General features: G+C 36.8%; 1 protein-coding gene across 11 annotated transcripts in view; it reads left to right on the forward strand.

Moving 5' to 3' along the window:
* LOC308246914 (putative RNA-binding protein Luc7-like 2) overlaps window positions 1–15,562 on the forward strand; it is a 64,984-nt gene that overhangs the window by 12,840 nt on the left and 36,582 nt on the right. For 5 of the 11 annotated variants that reach the window (XM_080665268.1, XM_080665264.1, XM_080665267.1 and 2 more), the window contains one exon: window positions 6,091–6,185. Coding sequence is in view for 6 of the 11 variants with exons in the window: in XM_080665264.1 (XP_080521390.1) it covers window positions 6,091–6,185 (95 nt within the window). In the remaining 5 variants the exon portion in view is untranslated. Of the gene's footprint in view, window positions 1–1,883; window positions 1,961–4,442; window positions 4,514–6,090; window positions 6,186–11,696; window positions 11,860–15,562 lie in introns of those variants that run through there. The other 6 variants (XM_080665260.1, XM_080665263.1, XM_080665270.1 and 3 more) reach the window with 4 other exon arrangements.

Below are 15,562 nucleotides of genomic sequence, written 5' to 3' on the forward strand. Positions count from 1 at the left end.
AATATATATCTTAAATCTAAGAGGAGAAATATGTAGATAGATATCCTAAAGCATGTATCCTCCTAGAAATGTGATGGCATTAATTCCTGCCAGTGGCCAAGTCTCTATGCTTTGTATAATGAGAGAAGAAAAGGTTGTGGCAAGGGTTGGAATAGAGCCTTGGGATGTAGCCACTTTAGTATTCTGTTAGCTCTTAGAGTCTATAAGCTCTTTCTCCTACTACCAAGGCTGTTTCCTAGTCTCATTCCTTATAATTTTGTTTTTTGGATTTTCATAGACAAGTAGGCTGATAGGTTTAAAAAATTACTTTAATCTATGATCATATTCAGCAAGAATGAACTTTTTCTGCAAATTTCTTCTGAAATGGGCATTGCATTTTTAAAATGTTGGGCTTGTCATAGGATTGTGGTGGAAGTGTTATTAGTATTTGTAATTATAAACCTCTAGGACTATATAAAAGTATTAAGAGGGATAGCCTTTCTGAACTGTATAGTACCCTTATTTTTGCATTTTCTGGAGGAAAGAAAAGCTGCTGCTCCTCCTTGGTATGATTGTAAGTTGTGTTAGAAAGAAGTGACTTGCTATTACATTTGGAAGAATGAGAATGCCATACATAACTGGTTCTTTCCACTGCCATTTTTGGTTGAGTACACTTTCTTTCCTTATGTAATAAATATATTCGTGAAAAGTTTGATGTGTATCGGATTATATTAAATGTTTTCAAAACAATGATTTTAAGTTAAGGCATAGTGAGTCCTTTTATAAGTGAATTATATACTTTGAATTGTATAGATATGAAATAAATTAAACAGTGTGTTTATTTGGAAGGGAACATGGGGTACTTTTTTTTTTTTTAAATATATTTTATTGATATTTTACAGAGAGGAAAGGAGAGGGATAGAGAGCTAGAAACATCGATGAGAGAGAAACATCGATCAGCTGCCTCTTGCACACCTCCCACTGGGGATGTGCCCACAACCAAGGTACATGCCCTTGACCGGAATCGAACCCGGGACCCTTCAGTCCGCAGGCCGACGCTCTATCCACTGAGCCAAACCGGTTTTGGCTCATGGGGTACTTTTTTAGGTTAATTACAAGAGTTCCTCTAGGTGAGTTTTAGGCAGAATTCTAAGGGAACAATAAAGGTAGGTGGGAGAGGTTAGTAGAGTTGGTGAGAAAATTTGAGAAGGGTGTAAAAGTAATAATATTGGTTCTTTAGTATAATAGTCACTGTGCAGCAGTAGTCACCTGCTTTTACCTTGGTTCCACATGAAGACATAATGATTTACTAGTACAGGTGAGGTCTTTTTCTGCCCTGCCCTGTTCTAGACTATAAATTGGCCGTGGGTCTTTACATGGCCAATTTGTGGATCAGTAGCTTATATTGTAAGAAATGGTAATAAGAGGGTGGAACATTTCTCTGCATTTGAGGACTCAAGGGCACAGGGAAACAAAAAGCTTTATCTCTCTTTCTAGCTCTGGCTTTCCTTTCACTGAAGAGGTATGGATTTTATTTTAAAGGGAATGTGCCTATCCTGTCCCAAGCCAACAGTGATATGTGGCCCCTAACGAGTGTACCTGTGGGGAGAGCTTTGGTCGTCACATGGGAGAATATGGGAGGGCTTTCCCCCATTTATAAATGAGGGGTTGCTTTTGTTTGCTTTGTGTGCTGTGCTGTTGGGTTTTCTCTTCTCTGTTTTCCCTAAGTTGAGCTTTAAGCTAATTCTGTACAACTAATTAGTTATTTTTATAAATTGCTTGCGATTAATGCCTGATAATATGCAGTAAAATAAGGTATCTGCATACCATTATGTATGTCAAATATTACAAACTTTAAGGTTCTTTTGAAATTATAATACTAAACTCAGTTCACTTTTGCTTAGCCTTCACAGTTGTTGATCACATAGCATGGTCATCCACTCACAGCTTAAAAAAATACAGGGAGCATCGGAGAGAATGGGTAAAGTAAAATTTTGATGTTTTTAAAATAGCACCTAAATCTGTGAAAGTTGATTTGAATTATTGTTTGTATGGGAGGGAGAGGGTGGGTGGCACTGGAGGGTGGGGGTGGGTATTGGGAAAATAGCATGCACCATGTAAAATGATATCAGATACCATCTGGGCTAAGGTTTTAAGTGTAACCACTACAGTTTAAGTCTAAGTCAGTTTCAGAAAAAGGCAGGGCCATAAAATGGCAGTTTTCAGATTTACAGTGTGCTTAAAATTTTCCCTCCCAACAGATCGAAGGGGATTTGGAGAATAGCAGTATTTGAGTATAGTTTGGGCAGCACCCTTCTTTTTAGTGGTCATATTCCCTGAGTGAAACTGCCTCAGTACTGCTTAGGCTCTGTTGTATTACTGAGAGACCTCGAGAGGAATAATATGCATTTCAGTTTTTATTGTACACCTGTGACTCAGGTGTTCCCAAATAAAGGTTATAAGTCATGAAACTCATGAAGTGGTTGAGTTGCTGGTAGTAAATATTAATAGAAAATTTGATGCTTCCATTAAAATTCTAAAAACTTGACATTGTAGTTATATACAAAGTCTAATGAATTATTGTGGAACTTACAGAACAGAGAGACATCCATGTTTTTATGGGTAGGTCATTTTGTTGTTAACGCAAATAACAGCCTAATCTCTGCCCCATTATTTTTAAACTTTAAATTTTTTTTACTTTGTTTACACACAAAATCTGGATTGAAGGGAACAATGGAAAAAATTTTTTTCCTTTGGTCTAAGTCCTGTCTTTCCTTCAAAATTTGGCTACTGCTTATATGAAGCCTTTTCTTCCTTGGCGGTCATTCTAGTCATAGAATTCCTAAGTACTACTACTTGAAACATCAGTTTGGCACTTGGATTAGGCTACATTGTATATTACTTGCTATACTTCATTTGAATGTCCTGTTTCTCTTAGCAAAATCATGGACTCCTTGAGGGTACAGAGCTTGTCTTCTATGTCTCTTTGTAACCCCATTGTCTACCACAGAGGATGTGTTTACTCATAGGTTTGATTCTATGATTCCAATCCAATAATAGTATAACAGGGTAATTGTTTTTTCTTAATTTATTTTTATATGAATATATTCCTAGAACATCCAAAGATAAAGTACATCGAATGCAGAAAATAATTCCTTGCATTATAAGCAGATTTGATTCATATTTGTTCCCTATTGATTGTAGTCTCACCCTCTCCTCCTTTTTTCCCCCCAAATGGGCACTGTTTTACCTAGTTTTGAAAAATATGGTTTGGGCCAGATATCTTGATAGAAACTAAAATTACTGGTATTTTTATTTTAAAATTTTTTGTTGGTTTAGACAAATTATACTTTTATGGCTTATGCACAAATTTATTAAATACTTCATGGACATGGTAATATAACCAAATTATTTTAAAAAGTTTTAAGTCTCTTAAGTAAAACTTTAAAAATAACAATAAACAGATACTCAGTTGCTAGTCCCTCTCAGGATATTTCTGTATCTCAAATTACTAGGGATTTTATTACTTTGTTGTTTTAAAAGTTTCTATAAAGTATAGGCTGATTTTTGATAGCTGTGCATATTGTGTTTACTACAGTTATCAAATGTATAAAGAGCAATCACTTAAATGCAATGAGAAGGTATTTTAAATACTTTTTGATGTTTACAGAAACTGATTTCTTTTAAAGCTTATAAGGGATGTTTGCTAATGTGATACTTGCAATTGTTCATATTTTATCTGACAGCTGTGTCTTCAGGGCACAGGTCTTAGTATTAGATTTAATGTTGTGATTTCTGAAGCAAAAACAGTCACCCTACTTGATGAAATGTTTGATTGGTAAAACTTATTGAATCTTGATTTTATTTTGAGGCCTGGCTTATAATCTTTTAGCCATTAGTTGGACAGCACTGAAACGACACTGCTATTGCATTACTGAAAAGCTTAGACACTTGTAGCAAGGGGACTTGTAGCTATGAAAGTTTTTTTTTCTCTCTCTCTGCTTAAAATATCATCCTTAAATTTCTTAGCATAATTTGGGTGCAGATTTAAAATAAAAATATTTTTTTACATGCCAAGAAGCGAAAAGCCTGTAATAAGCATTGCCATTCTGTTGTGAGCTTATCATAGTATCATTCTAACAAGAGCGCAAGGCCCTCACTAAAGCCTGAATGAAATAGATCTTTTTAAAAAACATTTTTTAAAACCCCTGTTGGCCCAAGGACCACTTTCGAGAGCTCCAGCCTTGGACTTTTACCTATGGTTGGTTAAATTCTTCTCTTAAGATTACACACTTGTTAAGCCAATATTTAAAAAAATAAAAACACCCTGATTTTGTTCACTTTTGTTTTCATATACAAGAATCTTTACAATCAACATGTACATCTAGATGCTGTATTGAAATTGCTGGCAGAGTCTATTCTATACAAACTGAACAATCTGGCCCCTTGTTTTATTTGTAAAGGTTCAATGTATCTATGCCTGACTACTTCAATCTGCAAGGGAGTGTCAGAAAGGCCCCGCATTCGCCGAGCCGTGAGTTATTGCTAACTTTTCAGATGTGTTAATGAATGTGGAACAAAAGCAGTTGTGTTTAAAAGGAAAAAAGGATCAGTAAAATTACCTTTACTATAGTAGCAGGCGTGAACAATAAATGAATTATTCCAAATTGTGGTGTCAGAAATAACCTACTTTAACTAGAGACTAGCCTCTAGAAAACCTATTGTTGAACTGCTCTGAAGCTATCATTTTAGCTATAAATTACTCTTCTTAAAAATATTCCCTGCTTATAAATCAGACTTACAATGAAGTATTTTAACCACGTTAAAACAATTTGAACAAAATCTTACCCCATCTAAAAATGACAGTATTTAGTTGACTTTAGTTAGTTGACTCTTCAAAATAAGACCACATAAAAGGGGTAAAGTTTTAACCATTTTTGTTATTCACATGTGAAAAACAAATTAATTCAAATAATTGAATCACTTCCAAGGTGAAAGTTTTTGGAGTGCTTCAGGCATCATGTGAAGTACAGCAGTGTTTACAATCTATTTTGGTACCAACAGTTCTCGCTTCAGTAATTCACCAGTAGGTTTTCAGTCATCAACGATGATATTAATTGAAGGGTAAAATAAAACACATTTTTTTTAGGGCTATCACTCTACATAAAGGAATTGTCATTAAGATTTTTTTTCTTTTTCCAAAGAGGTTGTAAGCAAAAAAATTATAACTGCCATCTATATTTTGTTATTAGAGTTAGTTACCTATTGTTCCTTAGAATTTGTAAATTTTTTAGGCATCAGTAGCAGGTTGGATGCTTCTATAGCTTAGGAGGTGTATTGTGCTATATGAAGACAAAATTAATTTAAATGTTAGGCCATATATAGCACAGGCTACATAAAACTTGGAGGTATGGGGCCTTTGGAGGCATTATAGTTAACTTTTCATTTAGGCAATGTGCCTTTGTTTGACTGGTGTGTAAGTCCTTCTTCCAGGTTTGTACGCTCTTAAACACGTTATTCTACCCTCTCTAACTCCTCCCAGCAGCAAAAGGGAGACACTTCAGCTGGAACAAAATAGTGGAAGAAATGGCGTCTGGGGTTCAGTGGGGATTCGCAGTGTGTATGCAATATTTGCAAGATTACTTTTTATGTTTTTCAGTTAATTAAATAATTACAAAAGAAATCAATGCTTAGTGTCAAGTAGGGAACGTTGTATACTGGTAGAACTGTCCTAGTGGGTCTACTGCAAGTCGCTTAACCTCTCCAGGCCACAGTTTCCTCATCTGCAATGTGTAGGAGTTGGACTCAATAATCCTTAAGGTCCATTCCTGCTCTAAATTCTATGCTTTTCTGAATTACTTTAACAGAATGCATTGCTTTCCCACTTTGACCATTTAAATTACATATGCAGTACACGTACTGCAACTGCATGTTGTCTAAAATCGTTTTTTTCATAAGATATTACATAAAGAACTAATCCCTCTTGAGCTGATTTATAAATGTGTGTGTGTGTGTAGCCACACATTAAAAGCTAGCAATAATCGGGCTTTCAGAAAATAAACATTTTCCAGTTGTCTAACCTTGAATGTTATTAACTTTCCTGTATTACAGGAGATACTACTCGTCAACGAATCAAATTCAGTGATGACAGAGTATGCAAGAGTCACCTTCTCAACTGTTGCCCCCATGATGTCCTCTCTGGGACTGTACGTATTTATTAAATCTATTACTTGCTAATTTTATACTATAAAAATGAACTGCTAATCTTATTTTTCCTTTTTTTTTACTACTTGGTAAAGTTAATTCCTAGTCAAATTAGTATGCAATACATTTTTTAAAATCTTTTTTGTTTGTTTTGTTAATCCTCACCTGAGGATATTTTTTCATTGATTTTTAGGGAGAGTGGAAGAGAGAGGGAAAGACAGAGAGAAACATCGATGTGGAAGAAACACATTGGTTGGTTGCCTCCTACATGAGCCCTGACCAGGACCCGGGCCAGGGAGGAGCCTGCAACCAAGGTACGTGCCCTTGACCGGAATCGAATCTTGGGGCCCTTTGGTCTGCAGGCAGACCCTCTATCTACTGAGACAAACCAATGAGGGCTATGCAATGATTTTTTTAAAAACAAAACCACTGCTGTTAGGTGAGGAATCTGTATACCTTATTTATTTAGGTTGATGATTTAATCTGCAATATGGGATTCCTCACAAAAATTAATTACTATGCTTTGATTTATAACTTTTTCTATTCCTCAGCAATTTTTAAAAAAACATTTTTGCCCAGCTGGTATGGCTCAGTGGTTGAACATTGACCTATGAATCAGGAGATCACGATTTGATTTCCGGTCAGGGCACATGCCCGTGTTTCAGGCTCCATTTCTCAGTAAAGGGGCGTGCAGGAGGCAGCTAATCAATAGTTCTGTCTCATCCTTGATATTTCTATCTCCATCTCCCTCTCCCTTTTTCTCTGAAATTAATTGAAATATATTAAAAAAATAAAAAAGCATTTCTTGTTTGGAATACAGACACAGTAATTCAATAACAATTGCACTTTAGTTCAGAAATAACACAAGTGATTTAAAAAATAGTTCTTTTGAGCAGAGTACACTTTTATACAAAACACTATTATATTTTTGTTAAAATTTGTGTGCATTTATATTGTGGATATAATTGTGGGGAAAATATATTAGTAAATACTTAAATTCACACAGCTTAATTGCAATTGGTGTTGTCACTTAAAAAATTCCTTTATATTGCTGACTCAATATAAAGCTCAATTTAGATTCTATGTCTAATGATCTTAGAGTATCATCATTTTAATTTGGAAGATAATCCACATGATGATGGACCTTTAATGGAACAAAGGGTTTTATTCCCTTTGGTTTGCATTTGTTTGAAATGATTACTCATTGCAAGAGCTTCCTTTATTAGGCTGCATCTGATGATGGTGGAGGAGGACTAGTAAGGGCTGAACATTTAGTTGACTTTATTTCTCATTTGCCAGAAATGACTGAAATGAAGGAAAGACTCTTGACTTTGAGTTTTAGAAGTGATGAATTCCCTTAAAGATATCCAAAATGAGTTTTTTCTTTGTGATAGGAAGGTTTAAATGCCCCAAACAGATAGATATCAAGACATACAATCTTGAAAGCACCTCTTTTTCCATTAGGAAAGACTATTGAAACTATACTATGTTAAAACTAGGGGCCTGGTGCATGAAAATTCGTGCACTGGAGGGGTTCCCTCAGCCCAGCCTGCCCCCTCTCACAGTCTGGGAGCCCTTAAACCAAAGTCTGGCCTCCCTCTGTGGGAGACGACTGGGAAGGTGCCGCCCCCATCACCCCGCTGCTGCTGCCACTGCTGGCCCCCGCGGCTTCTGGCCCTCAGCCCTCGCAGCTGCCAAAGTGTTTTTATCAACATGGACTCCAGTCTCTTCATCATGAAAAAATGACAATTTTCTTTAGGCATTTTTAAGATGTGTCTTTCATAGGATATGACCTTTCTTTTTTATTCTCACCTGAGGATATTTCTCCGTTGATTTTTTAGAGAGCATGGAAGAGAGAGGGAAAGACAGAAACATCAATGTGAGAGGGACAAATCAATTGGTTACCTCCTGCATGAGCCCTGACCTGGGCCTGGGCCAGGGAGGAGCCTGCAACCTAGGTATGTGCCCTTGACCGGAATCGAACCAGGACCCTGTGGTCCGTAGGCCGAGGCTCTATCCACTGAGCCAAACTGGCTAGGGCAGGATATGACATTTCTTAGCCCCTCCAGCAGCAGACCTCCGTTTTTTCCTCTAGGAGAGAGGTGGAAAAACCCTAGATCACCTTCTTGGATTCTTATTACCCAAGTTACCAAGAACACCGCGAGTGCATATGGCGAGCTTAGCCAGTGAGTGGTCAGAAAAGGTGTTTCCTGTGCAGCTCACGCACAGAGGCGGGACTTTTGGCACAGCCACTGCGGCTTTGTCCGGAAGGACGTCCAGTCTAATTAGCATATTACCCTTTTATTAGTATAGATGAAAAAAGGAGCCTACATTTAAAAATATGTGTATAATACTAAATTTTTTAAAAGTATAATACAAGGAAGGAAATCCAGTTTCTGAGCCACTTGAATTGGTACTATAACAGATAATTAACCCTCATTATATACTCTTCAGAATTTTCCTAATTAAAGTATTTTCTACTGTGCTATGAAAGAAATCTATAATTATCTGTTGTGTACTTTGATTCTCCACATGTACTGTTAAATTTAACAGTTAAAATAATTTTATTTACTGGCTAAATTATCACTTCAACTAAATTATGAGAACAAAATTAACAAAGTAGCAGAATTTAGGTGGTGTTTTTCAATAAAGCCCAACCATAACAAGACTCTGGCATACTATATTTTTCAAGTATGGCATTAATAAAAATGTGACAGCACAGTTATACTTTACATTTTAGGTACACATAATGTACTCTGGGAGCCCTTAAGCCAAAGTCTGGCCTCAAATTATTTCTTGAAACAATTCTGTGAGTTATGTAATCTATAGTTAGCCTTGATGAGATGGTGACTTATTAAAAATCATTATCTTCTGTTGTTTTAAAGTAAAACTGGGACCAAACCCAAATTTTCTGAGGTATAGTCTTATTCAACATGTTTTCTATTTTGTAGGGAGTATGTTAAATAAAAATTTTCCTTGTAAAATTATTGCTGTTGGATTTATAAGATACATATTTTTTCAAATTTTAACATCTCTGAAAAATGCACCTCAAAGTTGATAGAAAAATATATTAATTGGTAACATATTTTTATCAGTACAGAATTTAATGATGAGGCTTAAAATTGACATCTTGGCCCTAACCGGTTTGGCTCAGTGGATAGAGCGTTGGACTGCAGACTCAAGGGTCCCAGGTTCGATTCCAGTCAAGGGCATGTACCTTGGTTGCGGGCACATCCCCAGTAGGGGCATGCAGGAGGCAGCTGATTGATGTTTCTCTCTCATCGATGTTTATTACTCTCTATCCCTCTCCCTTCCTCTGTAAAAAAATCAATAAAACATATTTAAAAAAAAAATGACATCTTGGATTACATGAAAAACAGTTACTAAGGAAAGCCCTTCTAAAGGCAGTTGCCAGGGAAACTCTGGACAAGAAATATCTTCCTTTTGTCAGTGTAATAGAGAAGTTATTGTTATATGGATGGACGGGCTTTAATAGTTGTGAACCTCTCAGAATTTAAACATTTTTAAGTACTGGTTTATAGGACTTTATGAAATTCCAGGATTGTCCTAGTGTAGTATCCTTGAGAACTTAAAACCATCCATAGTGTGACTTTCTCATGACCCTTATTACTAAAAGGGTATGTATATTTATAACAGCTCATCCTATGTAGAAATGGTTTGTAATTACAGAGCTGTGACTTCTTTCACAGCCAGTCTCTGTAGAACAAATGCTTTTCTGGCACAGTTCATACCTCTTTATGTGAAAGATGTCTGTGTGTTTTGGTGTTTGTTTTTTAAGTATTAGATAGAGGATGAAAAGAACTGAATTGTAACTATTGATTTTTATAATGCTTTTTCTTTGCCACATAACTGAAGTTTGCTCTTTAGTTTTCATGACTGTGTTCCTCAGATCTCACTTCCAGCAGAATATGATTCACCAATATTCTGTATTATTTAACAGGAGAATACATAGAAATGTATTATTTGGCTTTATTCATTGTAAGTGGTTGAAGTTTACATCAAGCACTTGAAAATGGAGAGTGTGATTTCTAAAAATGTACTCAACTGACAGTTAGTATGGAATATTTTTGGAATTCAGTTTGATGAAAATGCCCCTATAAAACTTTATCTTTTATTAATCTGATACTCTGTTATAACTAATTCTTTAGCTAATAAATTATTCAGAGGAGGAAAATGTAGAGCAGAGAATCAAAACAATTGTGTGTATATAAATATCTTTGGATTATGATTTTTAGAAGAAGCATGAATATCTGTTATATCTTAGTAATTAACTGTTTTTCAAAGCCTTGGGTTGTTTCCCTATTCATCTAGAATATTTTCTTGTTTTAATTCTTTCTTCCTCCCCTTGCATACTTGGTTTCTCCCTGTTCTGTTCATCCCCTTTTAGTTTTAGGCAAAACAAAAAAACGTAAGCAGAGTTGTCCTCCTCACCCCCAATTCATTATTTCTGTTACATAGCTTCCCTGAGGAAAGATAAGTACATTAAATACTTTTTTAAAAAAAATCTTTCCATCTGGTTCTTAGTGATCTTGGGAAAAGGTATGTGATACTAATAATTTACAGAAGGCATTAAATCTAAAGCAGAGACAGTAACAAAAGCTTGAAGTTAAGATCTGCAGAGATGGAAATGTATACTCTCATAGTGTGCCTGTCCTAAGTTCAGAAATGGCCACTAATGTTATTATAGCCTTCAACATAGTATAATTTTAGCATTGACAGGTCGTCATATCTTCTTGCATAAGGTCATGATTTCATAGATGGGAAAAAATTTAAGGCTCAGAGAAATTATGCTAGTCAAATATATCATAATTAAAGAATCACAATATATTAAGCCACATAGGAATCTCGGAGTAATTTAAATCTAAATATTTTTTAAAAATATTTTTATTGATTTCAGAGAGGAAGGGAGTGGGGGGGAGAGAGAGAGAGAAACATGAATGATGAGAATCACTGATCAGCTGCTTCCTGCATGCCCCACACTGGGGATCGAGCCTGCAACCCGCCCATGTGCCCTGACTGGGAATGGAACCTGTGACCCCTTGGTGCATGGGTTGACCCTCAACTGAGCCACGCTAGCCGGGATCTAAATACTTTTTAAAAAGTTTTTTGTTGCTACTTTTTTTGATAACTTAGGGCAGTGACTTTTAGATGTTTCTGAAACGTCTTTGGAGGCTTTACATGGGCATGGGGATAGGCCAGTCTTTCCTATTTCAATTAGAATTTTGCACATTTTAAATATAGAAAATTTCCATGAAATTTTGTCTAAATAAAGTCTCAAAAATAGAATTTAAATTTAGAGAACTGATATTGAGAAATAGTCAAGGACAGGGATAAAATTTTATTAGGCTTTTTGAAGTGATTGGATGGGAGTTAATTGTCAAAAAATTCTGACTGAGTTGATTTTATGGTGCCCCAGTAGGTTGTGGGTTTTATCTGAAGTGCAATTTTTACTAATTGAAACTCCTTTATTGCTTCTCTAACTTTCTTTTAAGGCCTGATCTAAAATCAGTTACTTGGGTGCATACAAACCTGAACTTTAAAACTACTGAAGTCTCTTTCATAGTACATATGTAAAAGAGCCATGAAAGTATGGAGAAGCAGAATAAGTGATAAGAAGTAAACCTGCACAAAATTTTCTCAACCAGCCACTAGAATGTAAGTTTCATTATAAGGGCAGGGACATTGTTTTGTTCAGTGCTATGTCCCCAGCATCTAGAAGTGTCCCTCCATTGTGTTGAATGAATAATTGATCCACCCAAAAGTAGAATGCTCAATAAATCTGTTTCAAAAAATAACTTTGAGTTTAAACAATTGATAAATTATTAGTGGGAAGTGTGTTACCTTTTAACAGATAAGGAGTTGGAGAGTATCTTTGTTTTATTGAGTTGCTTATCAAAATATGACAGCAGTAGTTTCATAAGCAGATGTGAAAAATTAGTCTGTAGATTTATTTATTTATTTATTTATTTATTTTAAATATATTTTATTGATTTTTTTTACAGAGAGGAAGGGAGAGGGAGAGAGAGTTAGAAACATCCATCAGCTGCCTCTTGCACACCCCCTACTGGGGATGTGCCCGCAATCAAGGTACATGCCCTTGATTGGAATCGAACCTGGGACCCCTGAGTCTGCAGGCTGACGCTCTATCCACTGAGCAAAACCAGTCAGGGCGGTCTGTAGATGTTTTAAACCAGTGGTCACCAACCGGTGTTCTGCGGACCACTGGTGGTCCGTGAGGTCCAAAAGGTTGGCGACCACTGTTTTAAACTATCTCTTGCTCAGAAATAGTTTCCTTCCTTCCTTCCTTCCTTCCTTCCTTCCTTCCTTCCTTCGTTCTTTCCTTCGTTCTTCCCTCCCCCTCCCCTCCCCTCCCCCTCCCCCTCCCCTCCCCCTCCCCTCCCCCTCCCCTCCCCCTCCCCTCCCCTCTTCCCTCCCCTTCCCTTCCCCTCCCCTTCCTTCTTTCCTTTTCCCTCCCTCCTTCCCTCCCTCCCTCCTTCCTTCCTCCTCACCTAAGGAAATGTTTATTGATTTTAGAGAGAGAGGAAGGAACAGAGAGAGAGAGAAACATCACTGTGCAAGGGAAACATTGACAGGTTGCCTCCAGTACATGCAACCTAGGTATGTACCCTAACTGGGAACCGAACCCAGGACCTTTTGGTTTACGGGATAAAACTCCCAACTAGCTGAGCCACACTGACCAGGGCTACTTTGGTATTTTTTAACAAGTATTTTAAGCATTGGCCCAGATAACTAACATGTTTGTTTCTTTTTATATTTATTTATGTCATAGTCAATTTTTAGAGTTTCCCAATTTGCAAAATGCCAGTTAACACAGGTTTTATAAGATTTGGCTTTTGAAGTGTATTATGTTCTTATATTAAGCAATTTTGTTATTTTATTCTTCTCAGTCTATTACAAAAATATGTATTTCTTTATTTTTTATTTTTATTTTTTGTTTTTTATTTTTAATTTCTTTATTGATTAAGGTATTACATATGTGTCCTTATTCCCCCATTACCTCCCACCTCCCATTCATGCCCCCACCCCCCTGTTGTCTGTGTTCATTGATTAGGCTTATATGCATGCATATAAGTCCTTTGGTTGATCTCAAAAATATGTATTTTAACAAGCATTTTTAGAGACAGCATACACCAAAATTATATCTGGACCCTAGCCGGTTTGGCTCAGTGGGTAGAGCATTGGACTGCGGACCAAAGGGTTCCAGGTTCAATTCCAGTCAAGGGCACGTGCCCGGGTTGTGGGCTCTGTCCCCAGTAGGGGGCATGCAGGAAGCAGCTGATCAATCATTCTCTCTTCACTGATGTTTCTGTCTCTCCCTTTCCCTTCCTCTCTGAAGTCAAAAAAACATATCTTTTAAAAAATCACATTTGGTGCCAAGAAAATCAGAGTCATATTAAAAGCTTCCCAGTGATGAATAATTAAAACTACTGTTAAACTTGAAAAGCCAAGTTTTGAATAGTTTGGAGCATTGTTGACAAATTGATACATTAATGCCCTGAACTGTTCAGCTTGGGGGACATATGCTCTTGAGAAATAACCTTTTTTTTCTATCATTCTGACATTCTTGCTAGCATTTGTGTGTTTTTCTTCTTCCTTTTTTAAAATTTTATTTTCAGAGAGGAAGGGAGAGGGAGGGAGGGTGGGGGGGGGAGAGAGAGAGAGAGAGAGAGAGAGATTGAACCTGCAACCCAGGTGTACATGCCCTTTGGTGCACAGGCCTGCGCTCTAACCACTGAGCAGTGCCAGCCAGGGGTGGAAATATATATATATATATATATATATATATATATATATATGTATGTATATATATATATATATATATTTTAAATATTTTATTGATATTTCACAGAGAGGAAGGGAGAGGGATAGAGAGCTAGAAACATCGATGAGAGAGAAACATTGATCAGCTGCCTCCTGCACACCTCCCACTGGGGATGTGCCCGCAACCAAGGTACATGCCATTGACCGGAATCGAACCCGGGACCTTTCAGTCCGCAGGCCGACGCTCTATCCACTGAGCCAAACCGGTTTCAGCGGAAATATATATTTTTTAATGTGATAAGTTCTACCCTGATGTGCAGGTGGCAAGACCAAATGTCCTTGTACAATCTCTCTAGTTTGATGATTCTTACTTGTTAGGGGATCTTTTAAAAACATTTGGTGTTTTACTTTGACCTATATAGAACAGAGCACGTTGAATTATATCATCCCATAGACTTTTTTTAGGTCTGTCACATAAAAAATATAGGTATATATATATATATATTGATGTACTTGGTTAATGTAATTTGTAAATTTTCCAAATTTAGATAGTTTTTTTGTTCTTCCTTCTTTATGATATTAGTTTAATAGTATATAGGATAATGAAATTTAAGTAGTACCGGAATTAAGAGGAAGAAATAGAAAAGAGTGAGCATGAGATGTCAGCTTAATGAGGGTTGGATGGAGAAAGTAAAGAGAATTCACAGTAAAAATTAATAAAAAATTGCTCTTCAAGAAGTGATTTATTTTTTCATCTCTGGGAGTGTTGCTGATTGGTGCTATCAACATTCATTCATTTATTCACTCACTTAAGTACTTCTCCAGGACCTAATCTGTCCCATGTGTTATGCTGGGGATAAAAAGATGGACACAGGTTTCTGCTTTAGTGGTAGGAGAGAGTGTGACAACCAAGTGTGAGAAAGTATAATGGTTTTAGTTATGACAAAGCATAGCTGGGTAATTTAGATTGTTTGGGATAGTGGGCTAGTAGCTACTTTGGCAGGGTAGTTGGAGAAAACTTGGTAAAATGATATTTAAAGAGATTTAAATGTGAAGAAAAGAAGTCATTCCTGAGTTGGAATGAACTTACCATATGTTGCTACCACACAGAAATTTTTTGAGGTTTAGAATTGTACATACATGATCAAAAATCTAAAACCCGTAGCCCACTCTACCTCTCCTTTAATGAATAAATCATTTGGTCCTCTCTTTCAACCAGACTGGTGTATTCCTTGTTATCTCACTTCTTTTCTTCCCCAGCGTGTTTCTCATTTTTGCCTACCCCTTTACCTCTTCCTGGAATACCTTTTCTCCTCTATAGATTTAAAACCTGCATGGTTTACTGCACAAAATTGCCTGAGCCTACAGCAGTGTAGCACCTGAAATTCACCTGCTGATGGCTCTGAGCGATTGGGACTGGTGCCGGCAGCAGGTGTGAGTGGTGGCTTCTATGCCAGCAGCAGGTGCAAGTGCCAGGTGGGACTGTGGCGCATGGGAGCAAAGAATTTTCAGTAACCACCAGAGGCTTGCTCCAATGACAGTGACCGGTGCCCTGCCTTGGTCTGGCACCCTCGCT

Source organism: Plecotus auritus (genome assembly GCF_963455305.1).
Source record: "Plecotus auritus genome assembly, chromosome: 4".
In the NCBI taxonomy this organism is placed as follows: Eukaryota; Metazoa; Chordata; class Mammalia; order Chiroptera; family Vespertilionidae; genus Plecotus; species Plecotus auritus.